Consider the following 19,732-nt stretch of genomic DNA (forward strand, 5'->3'; position numbering starts at 1 on the left):
TTAGTGAGACCGTTTCAAAATAAAGAATAATAAAAAAATAGGGCAGGGGGTGTAGCTCAGAGGTTGAATGCCCCTGGGTTCCATCCACAGACTACCAAAAAGAATGACTGATGTTCTACATTATGGCCTGAAATAATGTGGATTTTCCCAAGTTGTTCCATCAAGCGCCCAGCCGTAACCAGTGAGAGAAAGAAAGGACAGTATTCCAGCACAGAAACGGAGTCAACCACTTCTCCTTGTCACTGTCAGAGTTCGTGCTACCGGGCATGGAAGTTCCGGTTAAAGACCTCACGCCCTTGGAGGAGAGACGTGTCTTGGTTCTTTAGTCTCCCCGTAATGAATCCCCACCCCGGGGGTCTAGACTCAAAGACTGGAAGCCCGAGCCGGCGTGCAGTGGAGTCTGGAAACAGTCGGTTTTGACTTTTCCTAAAGAAGACCTAGGTGTGCTTGGCTGCAAACAGCAACACTCGAGAGGACACAGGGACTCTGCAGGTGCAAGCTCCTTCCCAAGGGCACAGGGATGAGTCACCGACGTGGCACCAGAGCCGAAGCCCAACTCTGAGATTCAGAAAATGAGTCTGGAAGCCGGGCGTGGTGGCCCACGCTTGTAATCCAGCATTTGGGAGGCTGAGACGGGAGGATCACAGGTTTGTGGCCAGCCTCAGCTACTTAGGCCCTCCACGATTTAGTGAGGCCCTGTTTCAAAAAATAAAGAATAAAAATAGGGTTGGGGTTTTAGCTCAGAGGTAGAATGCTCCTGAGTTCAATCCCCAGTACCACACACACACACAAAAAAAAAAAAAAAAAAAAAGAAAGAAAGAAAGAAAGAAAAGAAATGAAGTTCGGAATTATAGTCATCTTGCTAGCAGTTTTAAGCCTACATTTTCTCCAAATTAACTCCTCTTCCCAGACACAATGTTTTAATAATCACCTTAATTATACAAATTAGAAAGGAAAGAAAGAAGGTTCAGATGTTAAGGTTCTATTTCATTAGCTAAAACAATGATTTCTAAGAGGGCATAGGAGCATAATATTCTAGACTCTAGCATAAATGGTCAATGGTTGACCAAAATCATAATTGTGAATCATGACAATGAATTCACAATTACAAATACATGAGTCAGAAAAAAAAATGAAATTACGGATCTAGGGTGAAAGTATAGGGGGTGACATGTTTAGGTTCATTTAATAAACTGCCAAGTCAGAGGAAACCAGGATGTAGTTAATGAGTCAGGCTGGCTCATAGGAGGGCGGCCACAGGCAAGGGCCATGAGTAGGACGGTGGAGCGTGTCCACTGGACACAGCGGCCCCAACAGGGGCTCCTGGGAAGGGAAGCAGAGGTTTTTATGCTCTCCTTTCATTTGAGACACGGTTCGAAACATGTTAAATAAGGAGAAGGAACCCCCCCCGTACTATATTTATATACAAAAATATAAACTAACAGGGCATAGTAGTATAAGTTGTAATCTCAGTACTGGAGAGGCAATTGAACTCAGACATTGAGGAGTCATGTCACCAGCCTTATTTATTTTTTGTTTTGAAACAAAGTCTTATTAAACTATTGGGAGAATCACTACTTGCTGAGGCTGTCCTTGAACCTGTAATCCTTCTGTCTCAGCCTCCCAAATACTGGGATTACAGGTGTGCACCACCATGCCTGGCTTATAGATGCATCATAAGTAACTAGGTGGTTTCTAAGAATTTCCCACAGACTATCATAGAAGCCAGAGCTGAGTTTTGGACAGTGAGGGCCAGAGAATCTAGCATTTGCTTCAGATGCAAAACATCATGCTAGATCATTTATTTATTTATTTATTTATTTATTTATTTATTTATTTATTTGCGGTACCAGGGATAGAACCCAGGGGCATTCTACCTCTGAGCTACATCCCCAGCCTTATTTTTTATTCTTTATTTTGAAACAGGGCCTCACTAAGTTGCTGAGGCTGGCTGCAAACTGCGATTCCCCTATCTCAGCCTCCTGAATGCTGGGATTATAAGTGTGTGACACCACGCCCGGCTTCATGCTAGATATTTCTATATCAACTCAGTCCCGGGTAGGAAAAGGCCTTGCCCTGTGACAGCAAAGACCACGCAGCTAATGGCAGAGGAGTGGAGTTTTTCTTGTTCTCTACTTTGGAGAGAATTCTCATGAACCTAGCTTGTTCGTTCTGGTGTTCCCAGGTCCAACGGGCACCTGTATTTCTCACGAGGGGGGAGGGAAGCAGTGGGTATTCTGCTTTTCTCTTCTGTCCACTCAAGTCTGGCTAACGTCCACCACTCACCTGCACAGCTCCTCCTAGCATGACAGCCACCAGCCCCATGGACATGCTCAGCGTCTGGGACTCCACGGCGCTCTCGGTCTCCTGGGTCAGGCTTGCGCATGCTCTCTGCAGTGTGGCTGCGACAAAGTCCACCACCTGCCAAGGAATGGACATTAGAATCAGTGAAGAGTTATTCTCCGTATGTCTGGGGTTTTGTTTATTTACATTTACCAGTTCATGAGAAAAGATACTTCAAAGGATACAAGCAGATAGAGGGAGTGGGCACGGAGCTTCCTTGAGCTCTCTGGGCTAGCACCTCCCAGCTCCTCCTCATGTTCAACAGCCCAGAGCTCCTATGTGTTTTATGTTTTATATTTATTTATTTATTTATTTATTTATTTATTTATTTATTTATTTATTTATGCAGTACTGGGAATGAAACCCAGGGGCATTCTATTTTCGAGCTACAATCCCAGCCCTATTTTTTATTCTTGATTTTGAAACAGGGTCTCACTAAGTTGCAGAGGGCCTCAAGAAGAGGCTGAGGCTGGCTGAGGACCCAAATCCTCCTATCTCAGCCTCTCCAATGCTGGGATTACAAGCATGCGCCACCACGCCTGGCCTTATGTGTTTTATTTTTTTTTAATTTTAATTTTAATTTTTTTTTTTGGTGGTACTGGGGTTCCTGGAAGCCCTTCTACCTCCGGGCTACACTCCCAGACCTATTTTTACATTTTTATTTGGAAACAGGGTCTCCTAAACCAGTGCGCGCGGCTGGCTTCGAACCTGCGCGATCCTCCTGTCTCCGCCTCCCAAGCGCGGGGATTACAAGCGTGCGCCACCACGCCCGGCGCCTTATGTGTTTTAAATGCATGATTTTTATTAGTTCTCATGTGAGCTCTGTTTTTCTCACTATGTGATGAAGAATATCAGACTTAATAGGATTATTTGCTCAAAGCAATAGATTGAACCCAGGGGCAATCTACCTATAAGCAACACCCCGGCCCTGTATTGCTTTCTATTTGGAAACATGGTCTTGCTAAGTTGCTGAGGACCCAGTAAGCTGCTAACGCTAGCCTTGAACCTGCAATCCTCCTGTCCTAGCCTCCCAAGAACTAGGATTACAGCCATGCACCACCAATCCCAGCTAGGGCAATAGATTTTGGGGGGGAGAGTGTCATACCGGGGATTAAATCTAGGGGTATTCTACCTGACAACCACACCCCCATCCCTATTTTGTGTTTTTTATTTTGAAACAGGGTCTCAGGGTCTCATTAAGTTGTGGAAGGCCTCACTAAGTAGCTGAGACTAGTCACAAACCTGCAATCCTCTTTGCAGGATTGCTGGTGTACACCGCCATGCAAGGCTTGGTGATGACTTTTAAGACACAACACCAAAGGCACAATCACAGAAAGAAAGAAGTGATCAGCTGTACTTAGATGAAATAAAATGTTCTGCTCTGTGAAAAATACTGTCAAAAAGATACAGAGAAGCCAAATATGGTGGCTTACTCTCTGTTTTCCCAGTACCTGGAGGCTGAGACAGGAGGATCACAGGTTCAGTAACAGCCTTAGCAATGCAGTGAGACACTTAGTAACCTGGTGAGATCCTGTTTCAAAACAAAAAATAAAAAGAGCTGAGGGTGTAGCTCAGAGGTAGAATGCCCTTGGGTTCAATCCTCAGTATCAAAAATCCCAGTAACAAAAAAAAAAAGACACAAAGACCTGGGCCTGGTGGTGCATACCTGTAATTCTAGTACTTAGGAGGCTGAGACAGAAGGATTGCAACTTTGAGGCCAGTCTCAGCAATTTAGCCTGACTCTATTTCAAAATAAAAACTAAAAGCCAGGCGTGGTAGCGTATGCTTGTAATCCTATTCGGGAAGCTGAGGCCAGAGGATCGTGGTTCGCAGACAGCCTCAGCTACTTAGGTCCTCTGCAGCTTAGTGAGACCCTGTTTCAAAATAAAGAACAAAAAATAGCCGGGCATGGTGGCGCACGATTATAATCCCCGCGCTTGGGAGGTGTAGACAGGAGGATCGTGCAGGTTTGAAGCCAGCTTCACTGGTTTAAGAGACTCTGTTTCCAAATAAAAAAATATATATTAAAAAAAATAGGTCTGGAAGTGTAGCCCGGAGATAGAAGGGTTTCCAGGAAACCCAGTACCACACACACACACAAAAGAACAAAAAATAAGGCAGGGGGTATAACTCAGAGATAGGATGGTCCCAGACAGACCTGCAAATATAAATACATAAATAAATAAAATTAAAAGGTTTGTTTTTAAAATTTATTTATTTATTTATTGCAGTACTGGGGATGAACTCCAGGATCATTCTACCTCCAAGCTACACCCACCAGCCCGATTTTTTATTCTTTACTTTGAAACAGGGTCTCATTGAGTTGTAAAAGGCCTCAGTAAGTAGCTGAGGCTGTCCGCGATCCACGATCCTCTGGTCTCAGCCCCCAGAATGCTGGGATTACAAGTGTGCACCTCCATGCCTGGCTCCGTTTTTTTAATTTAATTAAGTACTTAATTAATTTTTTGCAGTGCTGGGGATGGAACTCAGGGGCATTCTACCTCTGAGCTACACCGCCATCCCTATATTTTATTCTTTATTTTGAAATAGGATCTCACTAAGTTGCAAAAGGCTTCACTAAGTAGCTGAGGCTGTCCGCGAACCGTGAACCTCCAGTCTCAGACTCCGAAATATGGAATTACAAGTGTGCACCACCACACCTGGATTATTTATTTATTTATTTAAATTTTTTGGTGGTACTGGGGTTCCTGGAAGCCCTTCTACCTCCGGGCTACACTCCCAGACCTATTTTTACATTTTTATTTGGAAACAGGGTCTCCTAAGCCAGCGCGCGCGGCTGGCTTCGAACCTACGAGATCCTCCAGTCTCTGCCTCCCAAGCGCGGGGATTACAAGCGTGTGCCACCACGCCCGGCGGATTTTTTTTTTTTTTTAATGCTTAAGATTGTTCATAGCTGGGTGTGGTGGTACACACTTATAATCTCTGGATTTGGGAGGCTGAGACAGGATTTGTAAGGCCATCAGCAACTTAGTGAGACCTTGTTTCAAAATAAATAAAAAATAGGGCTGGGCATATAGCTCAGAGGTAGAATGTCCCTGGGTCCCATCCTCAGTACTGAAAAAACAAAAAAAAAGATTGTTTATGTATAAGATTTCATATAGCATTTGCTAATAACTAAACTCATGTGTGTGTGTGTGTGTGTGTGTGTGTGTGTGTGTGTACATGTGCTTAGATTTGAACCTTGGGGCATTCTACCTCTGAGCTACACCTTCAGCCCTTTTTATGTTTTATTTTGAAACATGGTCTCATTGAGTTGCTTTGAATCCAGCTAAATTACTAGGACTGGCTTCGAACTTGCGACCCTCCCGTCTCAACTTCCTAAGTACGGGATCACAGGCCTAGACACCATGCCCAGCACAGCTCAGCCTGAAATGGGACTAATTTGGCCAGCTTCATTTTAACTAAGCTTGGATTAATCATCTTGGTATAAACACCTTTGAATAAAGGACAGCGCGTGCACACACACACACACACACACACACACACACACACACACACACACACGGAGGATTACCGGCTCAAAGAGGAGACATCATTTTGAAAACGGGAAGGCTGAGATGGGTCACGAGCTTCTACTTGGATGTTTGACTTTCTGAACAAATCATATTTTGTGCTAGAATCTTTACTCTAGGCCGTAAGTCAGAAAAATGGCTGTTAACACTTGTCTTTTGGAGCAAGGAAGGAAATTGGAAAGAATATTTAAAAATTCTACTTACTGAAAGGAACAATACTGGTTGCTATAGTTTTTTGTGGGGGGGGGGTATCAGGGATTAAATCCAAGGGCATTCTACCACAGAGCTACGCCTGCAACCCCCTTTTTAAAAAAATAGTGTCTCACTAGGTTGCTGAGGGTCTAAGTAGCTGAGGCCGGCTGTGAACCTGTGATCCTCCTGTCTCAGCCTCCCAGGTGCTGAGATTACAGGTGTGCGCCACTGCCTCCAGCTTGTTATAGCAATTTTTACCACCCTCTCCAGCCCTAAGACTTTAACGACACAAGAAGGACACTGGCTCTGTTTAGAGAAACTACTGCGTGCGTGCGTGCGTGCGTGCGTGTGTGCGCGCGCGCGCGCACGTAAACTTTTATTGGTACATTGAGAACTATTGTTTCAACCTCTTGGCCACAAATTCTGCCTCCAGAATGTTCTAAAGCGCTCCTTAATTATATTTAGCACCCATGTCAGCATGAGTACTATCAGATGACTAGAAAAGAAAAGCTAGGGTTCCAACTTTTCTTAAGTTGTTCTACATAACGTATGTATTTTAAAAAGGATATAAAATACTATATACCAACGTCAACCTGTCCTAGGAGGGAGGGGCACCAAAGCATGTATGTATGTCACTGTCGACATGACTGGCACTATGATGTGAGACTAGAATGCAACAACAAATCACAAAATATTAAAAAAAAAAAATGTAAAATAAGTAGTGTGATCCAACATGTTCTTTTGTTATGTGGTACTGAGCATTACACTCAGAGGCACTCTACCTCTGAGCTATATCCCCAGCCCGATTTTATTCTTTGTTTTCAAACAGGGTCTCACTAAGTTGTGGAAGGCCTCCCAAGTTGTTGAGACTGGCTGTGAACCTACAATCCTCCGGTCTCAGCCTCCCACGCACTGGGATTATAAACACCAGGTTTGTTTATTTTTTGTGGTACCGGCCTTTTTAGAGGCATTCTAAATCCAAACCACACCCCCAGCCTGATTTTATTTCTTATTTGGAAACTGTTCTCACTAGGCTGCTAAGAGCCTCATTAAATTGCCGAGGCTGGTCAGGGGTGATGGTGCACACTTGTATTCCCGAGTACTCGGGAGGCTGAGACAGGAGGATCACAGGTTTGAGGACAGTCTCAGCAACTTAATGTTCTCTATTACCTGGTCCATAGCTGTTGCAAAAATGTCTCATATAATTGGTTTGTTTGAATCAGGATTTAAGAGAGAGTGTGTGTGTGTGTGTGTGTGTGTGTTACTGGGCATTGAACCTTGAACACAGAGGCATTCTACCTCCAAGCTACACCCGCAGCCCTATTTTTATTTTTTTTTTGGAAGGAAGGTCTCACTCAGTTGATGTGAGCCTCACTGAGTTGCCGAGGCTGGCTTGGAATCTGCGACAGTCCTGTCTCAGCCTCCCAAGGACTGGGATCGTGTGCTGCGGCGCCAGGCTTCTAACTCCTTTTTTTTTTTTTTTTTTTTTCCCCTTGGTGGTAATGGGGATGAACCCTTCTACCTCCAGGCTACGCTCCCAGACCTATTTTATATTTTATTGGAAAACAGGGTCTCTTAAGCCAGCGCGGCTGGCTTCGAACCTGCACGGTCCTCCTGTCTCCGCCTCCCAAGCGCGGGGATTACAAGCGTGCGCCACCACGCCCGGCTTCTAACTCCTTTTTTATGACACTCAGTAGATGAAGAAACTAAACTCCTTGTCGTGCAGGGTTTCTCACATTCTGGAACTGACCAACAGCTAGCTTCCTCACAGCGTTGCTTAACTGACTCCTCTACACCTATATTTTCTTTCTTTTTTTGGTTCCAGATTGAAACCAGGGGTATTCTACCTCTGAATGCCCCAGCTTTTTAATTTTATTTGCTACTAGGGATTGAATACAGAGGCACTCTATCTCCGGGCTATTCCTAGACCGACTTATTTATTTATTTTCAGAGAACTGAACCCAGAGGCATTTTATCTCTGAGCTACACTTCCAGCCCTATTTTATTTTTAGTTTAAAACAGGATCTTGCTAGGTTGATGAGAGTCTAACTACTTGTTGAGGCTGACCTTGAACCTGTGTTCCTCCTGTCTCAGCCTCCTAAGTACAGGGATTACAGGCATGCACCACGATGCCCAGCTTATTTTTTATTTTGAATAGGGTCTCACTAAGTTGCTGAGGCAGTCTTGAACCTGGTATCCTCCTGTTTCAGCCTCCCAAATTCTGAGATTACAGGCATAAGCCACCAAGCTCAGCTACTCCTAGCCCTTTTTACTTTTTATTTTGAAACAGAGTTTTGCTAAAGTACTGCAATCTTCCTGTCCCAGCCTCCCAAGAATAAGAATGTGAGCCTCACTGAGTTGCATACATACCTGGGGTTACAGGTATGTAAGTTACTGAGGCTGGCTTTGAACCTGTGAGGCTCCTGTTTTAGCTTCCCAAGTACTGGGATCACAAGTGTGCGCCACCACACTTGGCTTCATATATTATATGTCTTCCTTTTTTTAAACTGGGAATTGAACCAGGGACATTCTACCCCTGAACTACACCCTCATCCCTATCTATCTATCTTATCTATCTATCTATCTATCTATCTATCTATCTATCTATCATCTACCGTGAAGATTGAACCCAGGCGAAGATTGAACCCAGGCGCATTCTATCTCTAAGCTACACCCCAGCCCTATTATTGGGACTGGTTATTGAAGACAAGGGCATTCCACCTATGAGCTACATACCCAGCCCTTTATTTTTTTATTTTTTGCGGGTCTGGGGATGGAACCCAGGGGCATTTGACCTCCGAGCTACACCCCCTGCCCTATTTTTTATTCTTTATTTTGAAACCGGGTTTCACTGAGTTGCAGAGGACCTCACTAAGTAGCTGAGGCTGTCCGCGAACCGCAATCCTCCAGGTCTCAGCCTCCCGAATGCTGGGATTACAAGCGTGCGCCATCATGCCCGGCAGCCCTTTTTATTTTTATATCTTTGATGTGTTTTAATCCATTGCAAGCATTATTCTTTTCTTTTCATACTACAGATTGAATTTAGGGGCATTTTACCTCTGAGCAAAACCCCCAGTCTATTTTTAAAATTTCTTAATTTTTAAAAATTCTTTGTGATACTGGGAATTGAACTCAGGGGCATTCTACCTCTAAGCTACCCCCCAGTCCTTTTTATTTTGAAATAAGCTCTTATGAGGTTGCTAAGGACCTCACGAAGTTGCTAATGTTGGCCTCAAACCTGAGAATCTCCAACTGCCAAGAACTGGATTACAGGCATGTGGCCACCACACCCAGACCAAGAATTATTTTTGTGTGTGTGTGGTACTGGGGATTTAACCCAGTGTCATTCTACCTCTGAGATACACCCCCAGCCTAATTTTATCTTACTTACTTACTTACTTATTTATTTATTTATTTAGTGGTACTGGGGTTCCTGGAAGCCCTTCTACCTCCGGGCTACCCTTCCAGACCTATTTTACATTTTTTTATTTGGAAACAGGGTCTCTTAAGCCAGCGAGGCTGGCTCTGAACCAACATGATTCTCCTGTTTCCGCCTCCCAAGCGCGGGGATTACAAGCGTGCGCCACCATGCCCGGCTAATTTTATTTTATTTTAAAACAGAGTCTCACTAAGTTGCTGAGGGCCTCACTAAGTAGCTGAGGTGTGGCTGTGAACCTGGGATCCTCCTGTCTCAGCCACCCAAATACTGGGATTACAAGCATGTGCCACCATGCCCAACTTCCTATTTCATTTTTATTTGGAAGACACTCTCACTAAGTTGCTGAGATTGAGTCCTAGGATTACAAGTGTATGCCACCATGCCTGGATTACACAACTAATTTTAGATGGCTTCCTTCCACTTGGATTGAACATGTTTCCGTGAAACTAATAATATAGAACTCCTACTCCAGACTTTGAATCAACCTTTATTCCAAAGAGCTTTGAAGAGCCAGGCATGGTGGCATATGACTCTATCCCATGAGACAGAAACATCATGACTGTGAGACCAGCCTGGGCAACTCAGACATCATCCCCTCATCCCCAAAAAAGCTTTTGATTCTTTCAGTAGAAAATGGTATTTCAAAGCTATAATTTGGCACTAAGAATGGTTATTGTAGCTGGCATGGTGTTAATTCCAGTACCTAGGAGGCTGAGACAGGAGGATCCCAGGTTCATGGCCAGCCTCAGCTACTTAGTGAGGCCCTCTGCAACTTAGTGAGACCCTGTTTCAAATTAAAGAATAAAAAATAAAACAGAGTCTCACTAAGTAGCTGAGGGTGGCCGTGAACCTGGGCTCCTCCTGTCTCAGCCTTCCAAATGCTGGGATTACAAGCATGCACCACCATGCCCAGCTTCCTATTTTATTTTTATAATAAATAGGAAGAGCTGGGGGTGAAGCCTGGAGGTAGACTGTCCCCAAGGTTCAACCCCCTTATCACACACACACCAAAAAAAAAAAAAAAAAAAAAGAAAGAAAAGAAAAAAAAAGCTTATTATGACAAGGTTGTCATTGTTTTATGACACTGACAGTAGAACATCCAGGAAAAAACTACTTTTTTTTTAAAGTGAAAAATTAATCAAGAGTCCATACTAATGCTTCCAATTAAAACTCACTATTATAGGGCTTTTATTCTAGTTCTTTGATTTCTACATGTCTAGCTTTTTCATTTTTGGTACTAGGGCACTCTACCTGTGACCTATACCCCCAGGCCTTTTTTATTTTTTGTTCTAAAACAGGGTCTTACTAGGTTGCTGACAGCCTCGTTACTGAAGCTGTCCTTGAGCCTGTGACCCTCCGGTCTCAGCCTCCCAATTTCTGGGGTTACAAGCATGCATCACCATGCCCAATTTTTCTTACGCTAAAAGTTTTGGTTCCTAATGATATTAACAAAGTTACTTAGATCTTACTTTCTTTATCCCTATGTGTCTATGTCCCCAAATAATATAGCAATATTACATCTAGCAGTAAGATTATTAAACACAACTTAACGTTTCCTGGTGGTTCTTCTTGTTCTGATAATTTAATGGACAAATCACTTTTGCAGCAGCCGACCACCACTGTTCCTTAATCAGGAGCAGAGGGCGGTAAGTGCGAAAGCCGAGCCCCATCAGCTTCTAGGCCATTTCCCCTTCCGACCAGCATCCTGAGACGGAAACGTAAGGCCTCCACGAAACGGCCTTCAGGGAGCGGATATAAACACGGAAGAAGCTAATCACCCCGTGGAGTAACGCGGGGTCAGGGACTAAGGAACAAGGGGCCAGCAAAGAAATCATGGGCATAAGTTTCATTACACAGGCAAGATAAGTCAGAGCTGACAGGCAGCTGCAAGTGTTCTCAGCAGGAGCTAGAGTGAAATTGCCTAGCAACCCCCCCCCCACCCCCCAGCAGATGACAACGACACTTTCCAGAGAACCCAGGGACCTGATCCGGTGAGATGGCCACGCCATCTTACAATCGAGTGAGCGCTTCATTCTGGCCAGGAGGTAAGATACCTATGCTTTACTACTGTAGCTTCCCATTTTTAAAAAAGGTAATAAAAATAATATCTGAACTAATGAAATTTAGACACTGATTCACAAAGGTTTGAGTACCCTGACAGTATTTTTTTAAAAAAAAAAGCATCTTAGAATTTCACAGCATGTTATGGAGATAAGCTGTGAGTTGAAGACCTAGAGTTTATTTATTTATTTATTTATTTATTTATTTATTTATTTATTTATTTATTTATTGGTGGTACTGGGGTTCCTGGAAGCCCTTCTACCTTCGGGCTACACTCCCAGACCTATTTTTACATTTTTTTTTTTTTTTTTAAATTTTGGAAACAGGGTCTCCTAAGCCAGGACACTCAGCTGGCTTCAAACCGGTGCGATCCTCCTGTCTCTGCCTCCCAAGCGCAGGGATTACAAGCGTGCGCCACCACGCCTGGCTAGACCTAGAGTTTAAAGTGATCTTATTGGCGATTATTTTTTCCAATTTAAGTTTATTTATTTATTTATTTTTGCGGTTCTGGGGATGGAACCCAGGGGCATTTGACCTCCAAGCTATACCCCCTGTCCTATTTTTTTATTCTTTATTTTGAAACTGGGTCTCATTGAGTTGCTGAGGGCCTCACTAAGTAGCTGAGGCTGTCTGCGAACCACGATCCTCCAGGTCTCAGTCTCCTGAATGCTGGGATTACAAGCATGCGCCACCACGCCTGGCTTTCTTTTTCTTTTTTATTTTTTTGCAGTACTGAGGATTCAACCCAGGGATATTCTACCTCCAAGCTAAACTACCAGCTCTATTTCTAATTCTTTATTTTAAAACATGGTCTCAGTGAGTTGCAAAGGTCCTTACCTAGTAGCTGAAGCTTCGGCGAACTGAGATCCTTCCGTCTCAGTCTCCCAAATGCTTGGATTACAAGCGTGTGTCACTTTACTCAGCTTTTTATTCTTTATTTTGAAGCAGCTTCTTACTAAGTTGTGGAGGGCCTCACAAAGTAGCTGAGGCTGGCTGTGAACCTGTGATCCTCCTGTCTCAGTCTCCCAAGTACTAAGATTACAAGTGTGTGCCTATTCTTTATTTTGAATCAGGGTCTAAGTTGCAGATGGCCTCACAAGTTGCTGAGGCTAGCCATGAACTGTGATCCTCATGTCTCAGCCTCCCAAATAATGAGATTACAAGCATGCGCCACCATGCCTGGCTTCAAATTTGAGTTTCTTTCTTTTTTTTTTTGTGGTACTGGGGTTCCTGGAAGCTTATTTTTTATTTGGAAACAGGGTCTCTTAAGCCAGCATGGCTGGCTTCGAACCAGCGTGATCCTCCTGTCTCTGCCTCCCAAGCGCGGGGATTACAAGCTTGCGCCACCACGCCCGGCCAAATTTGAGTTTCTAATCAACTTTTTTTTTGACTGGAGATTCAACTCAGGGGCATTCTCATTGTACCTCTGACCTAGATGCCAAGCCTATTTCATTTCTTATTTTGAAAGAGGGTCTCACTAAATTGCTGAGGCTGACCTCAAACCTGCAATCCTCCAGTCTCTGCCTCCCAAGGACTGAAGTTACAGGTGTGTGGCACCATGCCCAGTCCATTCTCAACTTTTGATATAGATGAACCTTAAAGAAAGTAAAGATAGAGCCGGGCATGGTGGAGCAGGCTTGTAATCCCAGAGCTTGGGAGAATCGCACAGGTTCGAAGCCAGCCTCAGCTACTGAGTGAGGCTCTCAGCAACTCAGTGAGACCCTGTTTCCAAATAAAGTATAAAAAATAGGTCTGGGAGTATAGCCCGGAGGTAGAAAAGCCCCTGGGTTCCACCCCCAATACCACAAAAAAAAAAAAAAAAAAAAAAGAAAGAAAGAAAAAGAAAAAGAAATAAGGTATAGGGCTAGGAGCCCGGTGTGGTGGCACAGCATTTGGGAGGCTGAGACAGGAGAATCGTGGTTCGCGGACAGCCTCAGCTACTTAGTGAGGCCCTCTGCAACTCAGTGAGACCCTGTTTCAAACTAAAGAATAAAAATTAGGGCTGAGAGGGTAGCCTGGGGATAGAATGCCCCTGGGTTCCATCCTTAATACCTCAAAACAAAAAGAAAAAGAAGCTAGCAGGGTGTGGTGGCACACGCTTGTAATCCTAGCATTTAGGAGGCTAATACAGGAGGATCGCAGTTCAGGCCCTCTGCAACTCAAGGAGACCCTGTTTCAAAATAAAGAATAAAAAATAGAGCTGGGGGTGTATCTCGGAGGTAGAATGCCCCTGGGTTCCATCCCCAGTACTGAAAAAAAAAAAAAAAAGAAAAGAAAAGAAAAGAAAGTAGCCGGGCCTGGTGGCTCACGCTTGTAATCCCAGCATTTGGGAGGCTGAGACGGGAGGATGGTGGTTTGCGGACAGCCTCAGCTACTTAGTGAGGCCTTTTGCGACTCAGTGAGACCTTGTTTCAAAACAAAGAATAAAAAAATAGGGCTGGGGGTATGGCTTGGAGGTAGAATGCCCCTGGGTCCATCCCCAGACCCGCAAAAAAAAAAAGTAAAGATGACCAGGCTCTCGTGCAGATATGCTATATCAAAGACTCTAAAAGGAGGTCAGGTAAACTGTGTGGTGGGGTATGCCAATAATCACAGTACTTGGTAGGCTGAGACAGGATGATTGGAGTTTCAAGGCCAGACTTAGCAATTTAGCAAGACTCAACAACTTAATGAGACACTATTTCAAAATAAAAATAAAAAGGGCTAGAGCTTTTTCTACCTCTTTAGCTCAGAGTCCCTTTAGAATGTCCCTGGGTCCAATCCACAGTATGAAAAAAAGGGCAAGATGACCAGGTACCCGTATTTTTTTTTTTTTGGTGGTACTGGGGTTCCTGGAAGCCCTTCTATCTCCGGGCTACACTCCCAGACCTATTTTTACATTTTTATTTGGAAACAGGGTCTCCTAAGCCAGCACACGTGGCTGGCTTCGAACCTGCGTGATCTCCTGTCTCTGCCTCCCAAGCGCGGGGATTACAAGCGTGCGCCACCACGCCCGGCCAGGTATCCATATTTTGAAAGGATTCAAGATGATTTTAATTGTACTCAAAGTAGAAAACTGTAGTGAAACACATATAAGTATGTAGATTTCCAGCCTATTTTATTTGTTATTTTGAAACAGGGTCTCACTAAATTGCTGAGGTTGACCTCAAACCTGCAATCCTCCTGTCTCTGCCTCCCAAGGACTGAAGTTACAGGTGTGTGGCACCATGCCCAGTCCTTTCTCAAGTTTTGATACATATGAACCTTAAAAAAAGAAAAGATGGCAGGACATGGTGGTGCACGCTTGTAATCCCAGCACTTAGGAGGCTCAAAGTGTGTGTGTGTGTGTGTGTGTGTGTGTGTGTGTGTGTTACACAGGAACATTCCAAGCATTTTACTTTTACTTCTGAGCTAAAACCCCCAATACTTTTTACTTTATTTTTTTAGTACAGGGATTAAATGCTGTGGTGGTGTACTTCTGAGCTACACCAACTGTCCTTTTTATTTGTTATTATTTATATTTTTGCGGCACTGGGGATGGAACCCAGAAGCATTCTACTCCTACCCTTATTTTTTATTCTTTATTTTGAAACAGGATCTCACTAAGTTGTAGAGGGCCTAAGTAGCTGAGGATGGCTACAAACCGCAATCTTCCTGCCTCAGCCTCCCAAGTACTAGGATTGCAGGCATGCGCCACCACACCTGGCCTTCTCCAAGTTTTATGTGCATGAGTATCACCTCAGAAGCTTGTTAACCATGTGGATTCCCAGGACCTATGAGAGTTTTGGATTCAGTTGGCCTGGTGTGGGCTCAGTAATTGGTGTGTTTAACCAGAATTCTAGCAAATGCTGAGGTAGGTGTGGTCAAGTGGCACTCTGTGCAACAGTTCTGGACACTTTTTAGAAAAGAATGTCAAGAAACCAAAGCAGACCTGCACCTCCAAGCTGGACCCAGAACGGGGCCGCCACTGACCTGCGTGATGTTTGTGAATATCTGCTCGGACATCCTCTCGCACAGCACAGCCAGCAGCTGCAGGACCAGCAGCTTGCGCTCCTGGCCTTCCACGAGGAGGGCTCGCTGCTGCTCCAACTCCAAGAGGCTCGGGCTGGACGAGGGCTTGGGTTCTGACTCGGTGACACTTTCCACGGCCAGATGAGTCAACTCCTGAAAGCATGGCAGGAAAGACGAGGTGAAGAAAGAAAGAGCGGAACAGAGGCTTCACGAACATCACTGGACGACTCTGCTGGAAATGCATATGTAAAGAAATGGTCCGCATGTGGGGCATTGTTTATTTATTTTTTTAATTTTTAATTTTTTTTTGTAGTACTGGGGATGGAACCCAGGGGCATTCTACCTCCAGGCTATACCCCTGGTCCTATTTTTTAGTCTTTTTTATTTTTTGAAACAGGGTCTCACTGAGTTACAAAGGGCCTCACTAAGTAGCTGAGGTTGTTCGCGAACTGCGATCCTCCTGTCTCAACCTCCCAAATGCTGGGATTACAAGTATGTGCCACCACGCCCAGCCCCCGGGCATTATTTATAATTGCCCAACACTGGAGAGAACACAAATGTCCAGTAAGAGAATAATAATGTATTATTATATCACTGCAGTTAAAGTGTATCTCAAAACACCATTGAGTGAGAAACGTAAAGTGGCAGAGTACTGTGTACATTATGATACCATTTACATTAACTTTTAGAATTTTATAATAAAAAACATGCACACACTTTTTACTTCACCTGTGTTTTTATGATATCTATCACTAACTTTCCTTGAATTGAGCCCTCAAGCCACGTAACTTTCCCAGAGTCCTTTCAGAGACCATTAGATGCTCTTCCTTTAAAATATCTAGAATTCGCCAGGTGTGGTACTGCATGCTTGTAATCCCGGTATTCGGGAGGCTAAGGCAGGACGACACAGGTTTAAGGACAGCCTCAGTAACAAAGCAAGCCTCTCAGCAACCTGAGACGCTGTTTCAAAGCAAAAAAATGTTAAAAAGGGCCGGGGATGTAGCTTGGAGATAGAATGCCTCTCGGTTCCATCTCCAGTACCACAAAAAAAAAAAAAAAAAAAAAAAGAGAGAGAGAGAGAGAGAGAGAGATTTAGAACTATTCTATTCTACTAATAGATAACTCACTACTGTGAATTTTATAGGCATCCACCTACCTTCTACACCGTACATTTCTTTGGGAAGGAAAACCTTAGGTTTCCTAACAATTAGTGCTTTACCACTGTAACTGACAGCTTAGAGCAGAGCTGCTCAACTGTGCCTGGGCAGTTTTCCTCTCCAGGGGGATTCTGCAAAGCCTGTGAGACATTTTTGGTTGTTATAATTGAGGAGTAATGTAAGCACTTAGTGGGCAGAAGTCGGGGATGATGCTAAGGATTCTACAATGCACAAGACAGCTCTGCGCAAGAGAAAACTCATTTGGCCCGCAATGCCACTCATACCTAGATAGAATTATCTGGTTTAGAGTTTAAAGCAAAGCCCTTGATTTGTTTTTTTAAACAAACAACAATTTTTTTTTTTTAATTTGGAAACAGTGTCTCACTAGATGGCTGAGGGCTTTGCTAAGTTGTCAAGGCTGGCTTTGAACCTGCGATAATCCTGTCTTAGCCTTCCTAGTATTGAGATTCCACACATGTGCCACCACACTCGGCTCCAAACACCTAAAGCTTACACTGAGGCACACATCTCCTTGGACTGCAATTTAGAGCAAGTGGCTGCACATGAGGAGGATGTGAATACAGAAAGTAAGAAATATCTTCTATTAACAGGTGTGGTACACACCTGTGATCCTAGTACTTGGGAGGCAAAAACTGGACGACTGCAGGTTGGAGGCCAGCCTCGGCAACTTAGCAAGACCCTTAGCAGCCTAATGACCTGTTTCAAAACAAAGAAACAAAAAGGGGGCCGGGCGTGGTGGCGCACGCTTGTAATCCCCGCACTTGGGAGGCGGAGACAGGAGGATTGCGCAGGTTCGAAGCCAGCCGCGCGCGCTGGCTTATGAGACCCTGTTTCCAAAAAAAAAAAAAAAAAAAAAAAAAAAGTAGGTCTGGGAGTGTAGCCCGGAGGTAGAAGGGCTTCCAGGAACCCCAGTACCACCAAAAAAAAAAAAAAAAAAAAAGAAACAAAAAGGGTTAGGGGTGTATCTCAGAGGTAGAATGCCCCTGGTTCCATCCCCAGAACCACACATACAAAAAAATGTCTCTACTTAGCCGGGCATGGTGGTGCACGCTTGTAATCCCAGTATTTGGGAGGTTGAGACAGGAGGATCGCACAGGTTCAAAGCCAGCCTCAGCTACTTAGTGAGGCTCTCAGCAACTTAGCGAGACCCTGTTTCTAAATAAAATATAAAATAGGACTGGGCGTATAGCTCGGAGGTAGAAGGCCCCTGGATTTCATCCCTAGTACCACAAAAAAAAAAAAAAAAAGAAAAGAAAAAAAAGAAAGAAAGAAAGAAAATAAGAAAAAGAAAAAAGAAAAGAAAAAAAAATGAAAAGAAATGTCTCTACTTCAAGTTCTGGAAATGTTACCCTGATTCTCTTACATACCCACACCAATCTTAAATTCCAAAGACACTGTCTTGGGTAGACCCTTTCTTTAGGGCAAGGATGGAGCACACTGGATAATGCTGTCAGGCAGTGGTAGCATGCCGGGGTACAAGTTACTACCGGAGATTAGGGCAAAAAGAAGCGCGGTGCCAGGGCTAAGAGGCACCCGGAAGGGGCTTCAGGGCTGCAGAGCAAACAGAGGAAGGCGCTCCGCTAAGTCTCTGTTCCAAATACCTGACAACACAACAGTCAGAAAGGATAAGGATTACTCCAGAGCTGTAAAACCTGCTATTAACTTCAAAAGAGTCCTTACTGTCAACAGAGAGCAAAGATTAACCCTTGTCGGCCCAACAATTCTGCTTTGTTCACCTCATTTTAATGCAGATTACCCTGGAAAGTGGTTAGAGCACAGAGCACACCAGGAGCATGGAAGATAAGTTTCTTCTTTTTACCAACCCCAAGGCTACTAAAAGATAAATGACCTCTGTGTCCTTTGCTCATTTTCCCTAAATTGAGACCTACATTTGTGTGTGTGTGTGTGTGTGTGTGTGTGTGTGTGTGTGTGTGATATTTGGGGGTGGAACCCAGGGGCATGTACCTCCAAGCTACATTCCCAGCCCTATTTTTTATTCTTTATTTTGAAACAGGGTCTCACTGAGTCGCAGAGGGCCTCACTAAGTAGCTGAGGCTGTCCCGCAAATCCGAATCCTCCCGTCTCAGCCTCCTAAGTGCTGGGATTACAAGCGTGCGCCCCCACGCCTGACTCGGGACCTAAGTTTTAGGGCCAATCATTCATTCGTTCATTTATTTCATGTGTGGTACTGGGAATTAAACCCAGGAGCATTCTACCTCCAAGCTGCACTCTCAACCCTATTTGATTTGCTTTTATTCTGAAACAAGGTCTGTCTCAGGTGCAGAGAGAGGCTCAATAAGCTGCCGAGGCTGGCCGTCCTGCCTCAGCCTCCCAAGTACTGGGATTACCAGCGTGCGCTACCACGCCGGGCTAGGACCTCAGATTATGAATGCTTTGAAGATGCAAAGGGCTTCCCAGGGCTACCTCAGAGTAAAGCTAAGTTAAGTACTGAGTGGAGTTCGCACCTTTAAACAGAAGATGAAGAAGTCTCCTGCCAAACCACACTCTTGGCAGTGGGACAGCAAGTCGCCGAGGTGCTCCACCTGGCTCTGCTCCGAGGACACCTTCTGGTACAGCGCTTCATCCTCATCTTCATCTCTACAACACAGGGCAAGACTTAGCTTGACGGTGTCACCCAGAGGTAGCACTTACTAACTCCTTAATACTCTTGTTGTTGTACTGAGGATTGAACCCAGAGGCACTCTACCTCCAAGTTAGACTCGCAACCCAATTTATTTCTTATTTAGAAACGAGGTCTAAGTTGCGGAGGGCCTTGCTAAGTTGCCGAGGCTGGCTTTGAACCTGTGAGTCTACTGTCTCAGTCTTCCAAATACTGGGCTTACAAGCATGCGCCACCACGCCCAGCCATTAATCATTAAAAAAGTCTTGAAATATTTGCTGAACTTACTTTACTATGTCTCCATGCTGAAAAATAAAAAGTACTTAATTCTCAGAAACTAGGCCATTCTGTCCTATATGATCAGTTGCTAAAATAG

At 44.3% G+C, this 19,732-nt stretch overlaps 1 protein-coding gene across 1 annotated transcript in view; it reads right to left on the reverse strand.

Moving 5' to 3' along the window:
- The window catches only part of TANGO6 (transport and golgi organization 6 homolog), a gene marked incomplete at its 3' end in the record, with an annotated part of 189,194 nt that overhangs the window by 124,639 nt on the left and 44,823 nt on the right, over positions 1 to 19,732 (reverse strand). Inside the window, exons 10-12 of the mRNA XM_080704242.1 lie at positions 19,202 to 19,334; positions 15,520 to 15,711; positions 2,287 to 2,421 (exon numbers count right to left, since the gene is read on the reverse strand). Of these exons, the coding sequence (XP_080560368.1) occupies positions 2,287 to 2,421; positions 15,520 to 15,711; positions 19,202 to 19,334 (460 nt within the window). The remainder of the gene's footprint in view (positions 1 to 2,286; positions 2,422 to 15,519; positions 15,712 to 19,201; positions 19,335 to 19,732) is intronic.

The sequence above is a fragment of the Muscardinus avellanarius genome (genome assembly GCF_963383645.1).
Source record: "Muscardinus avellanarius genome assembly, chromosome: 10".
NCBI classification, from domain to species: domain Eukaryota; kingdom Metazoa; phylum Chordata; class Mammalia; order Rodentia; family Gliridae; genus Muscardinus; species Muscardinus avellanarius.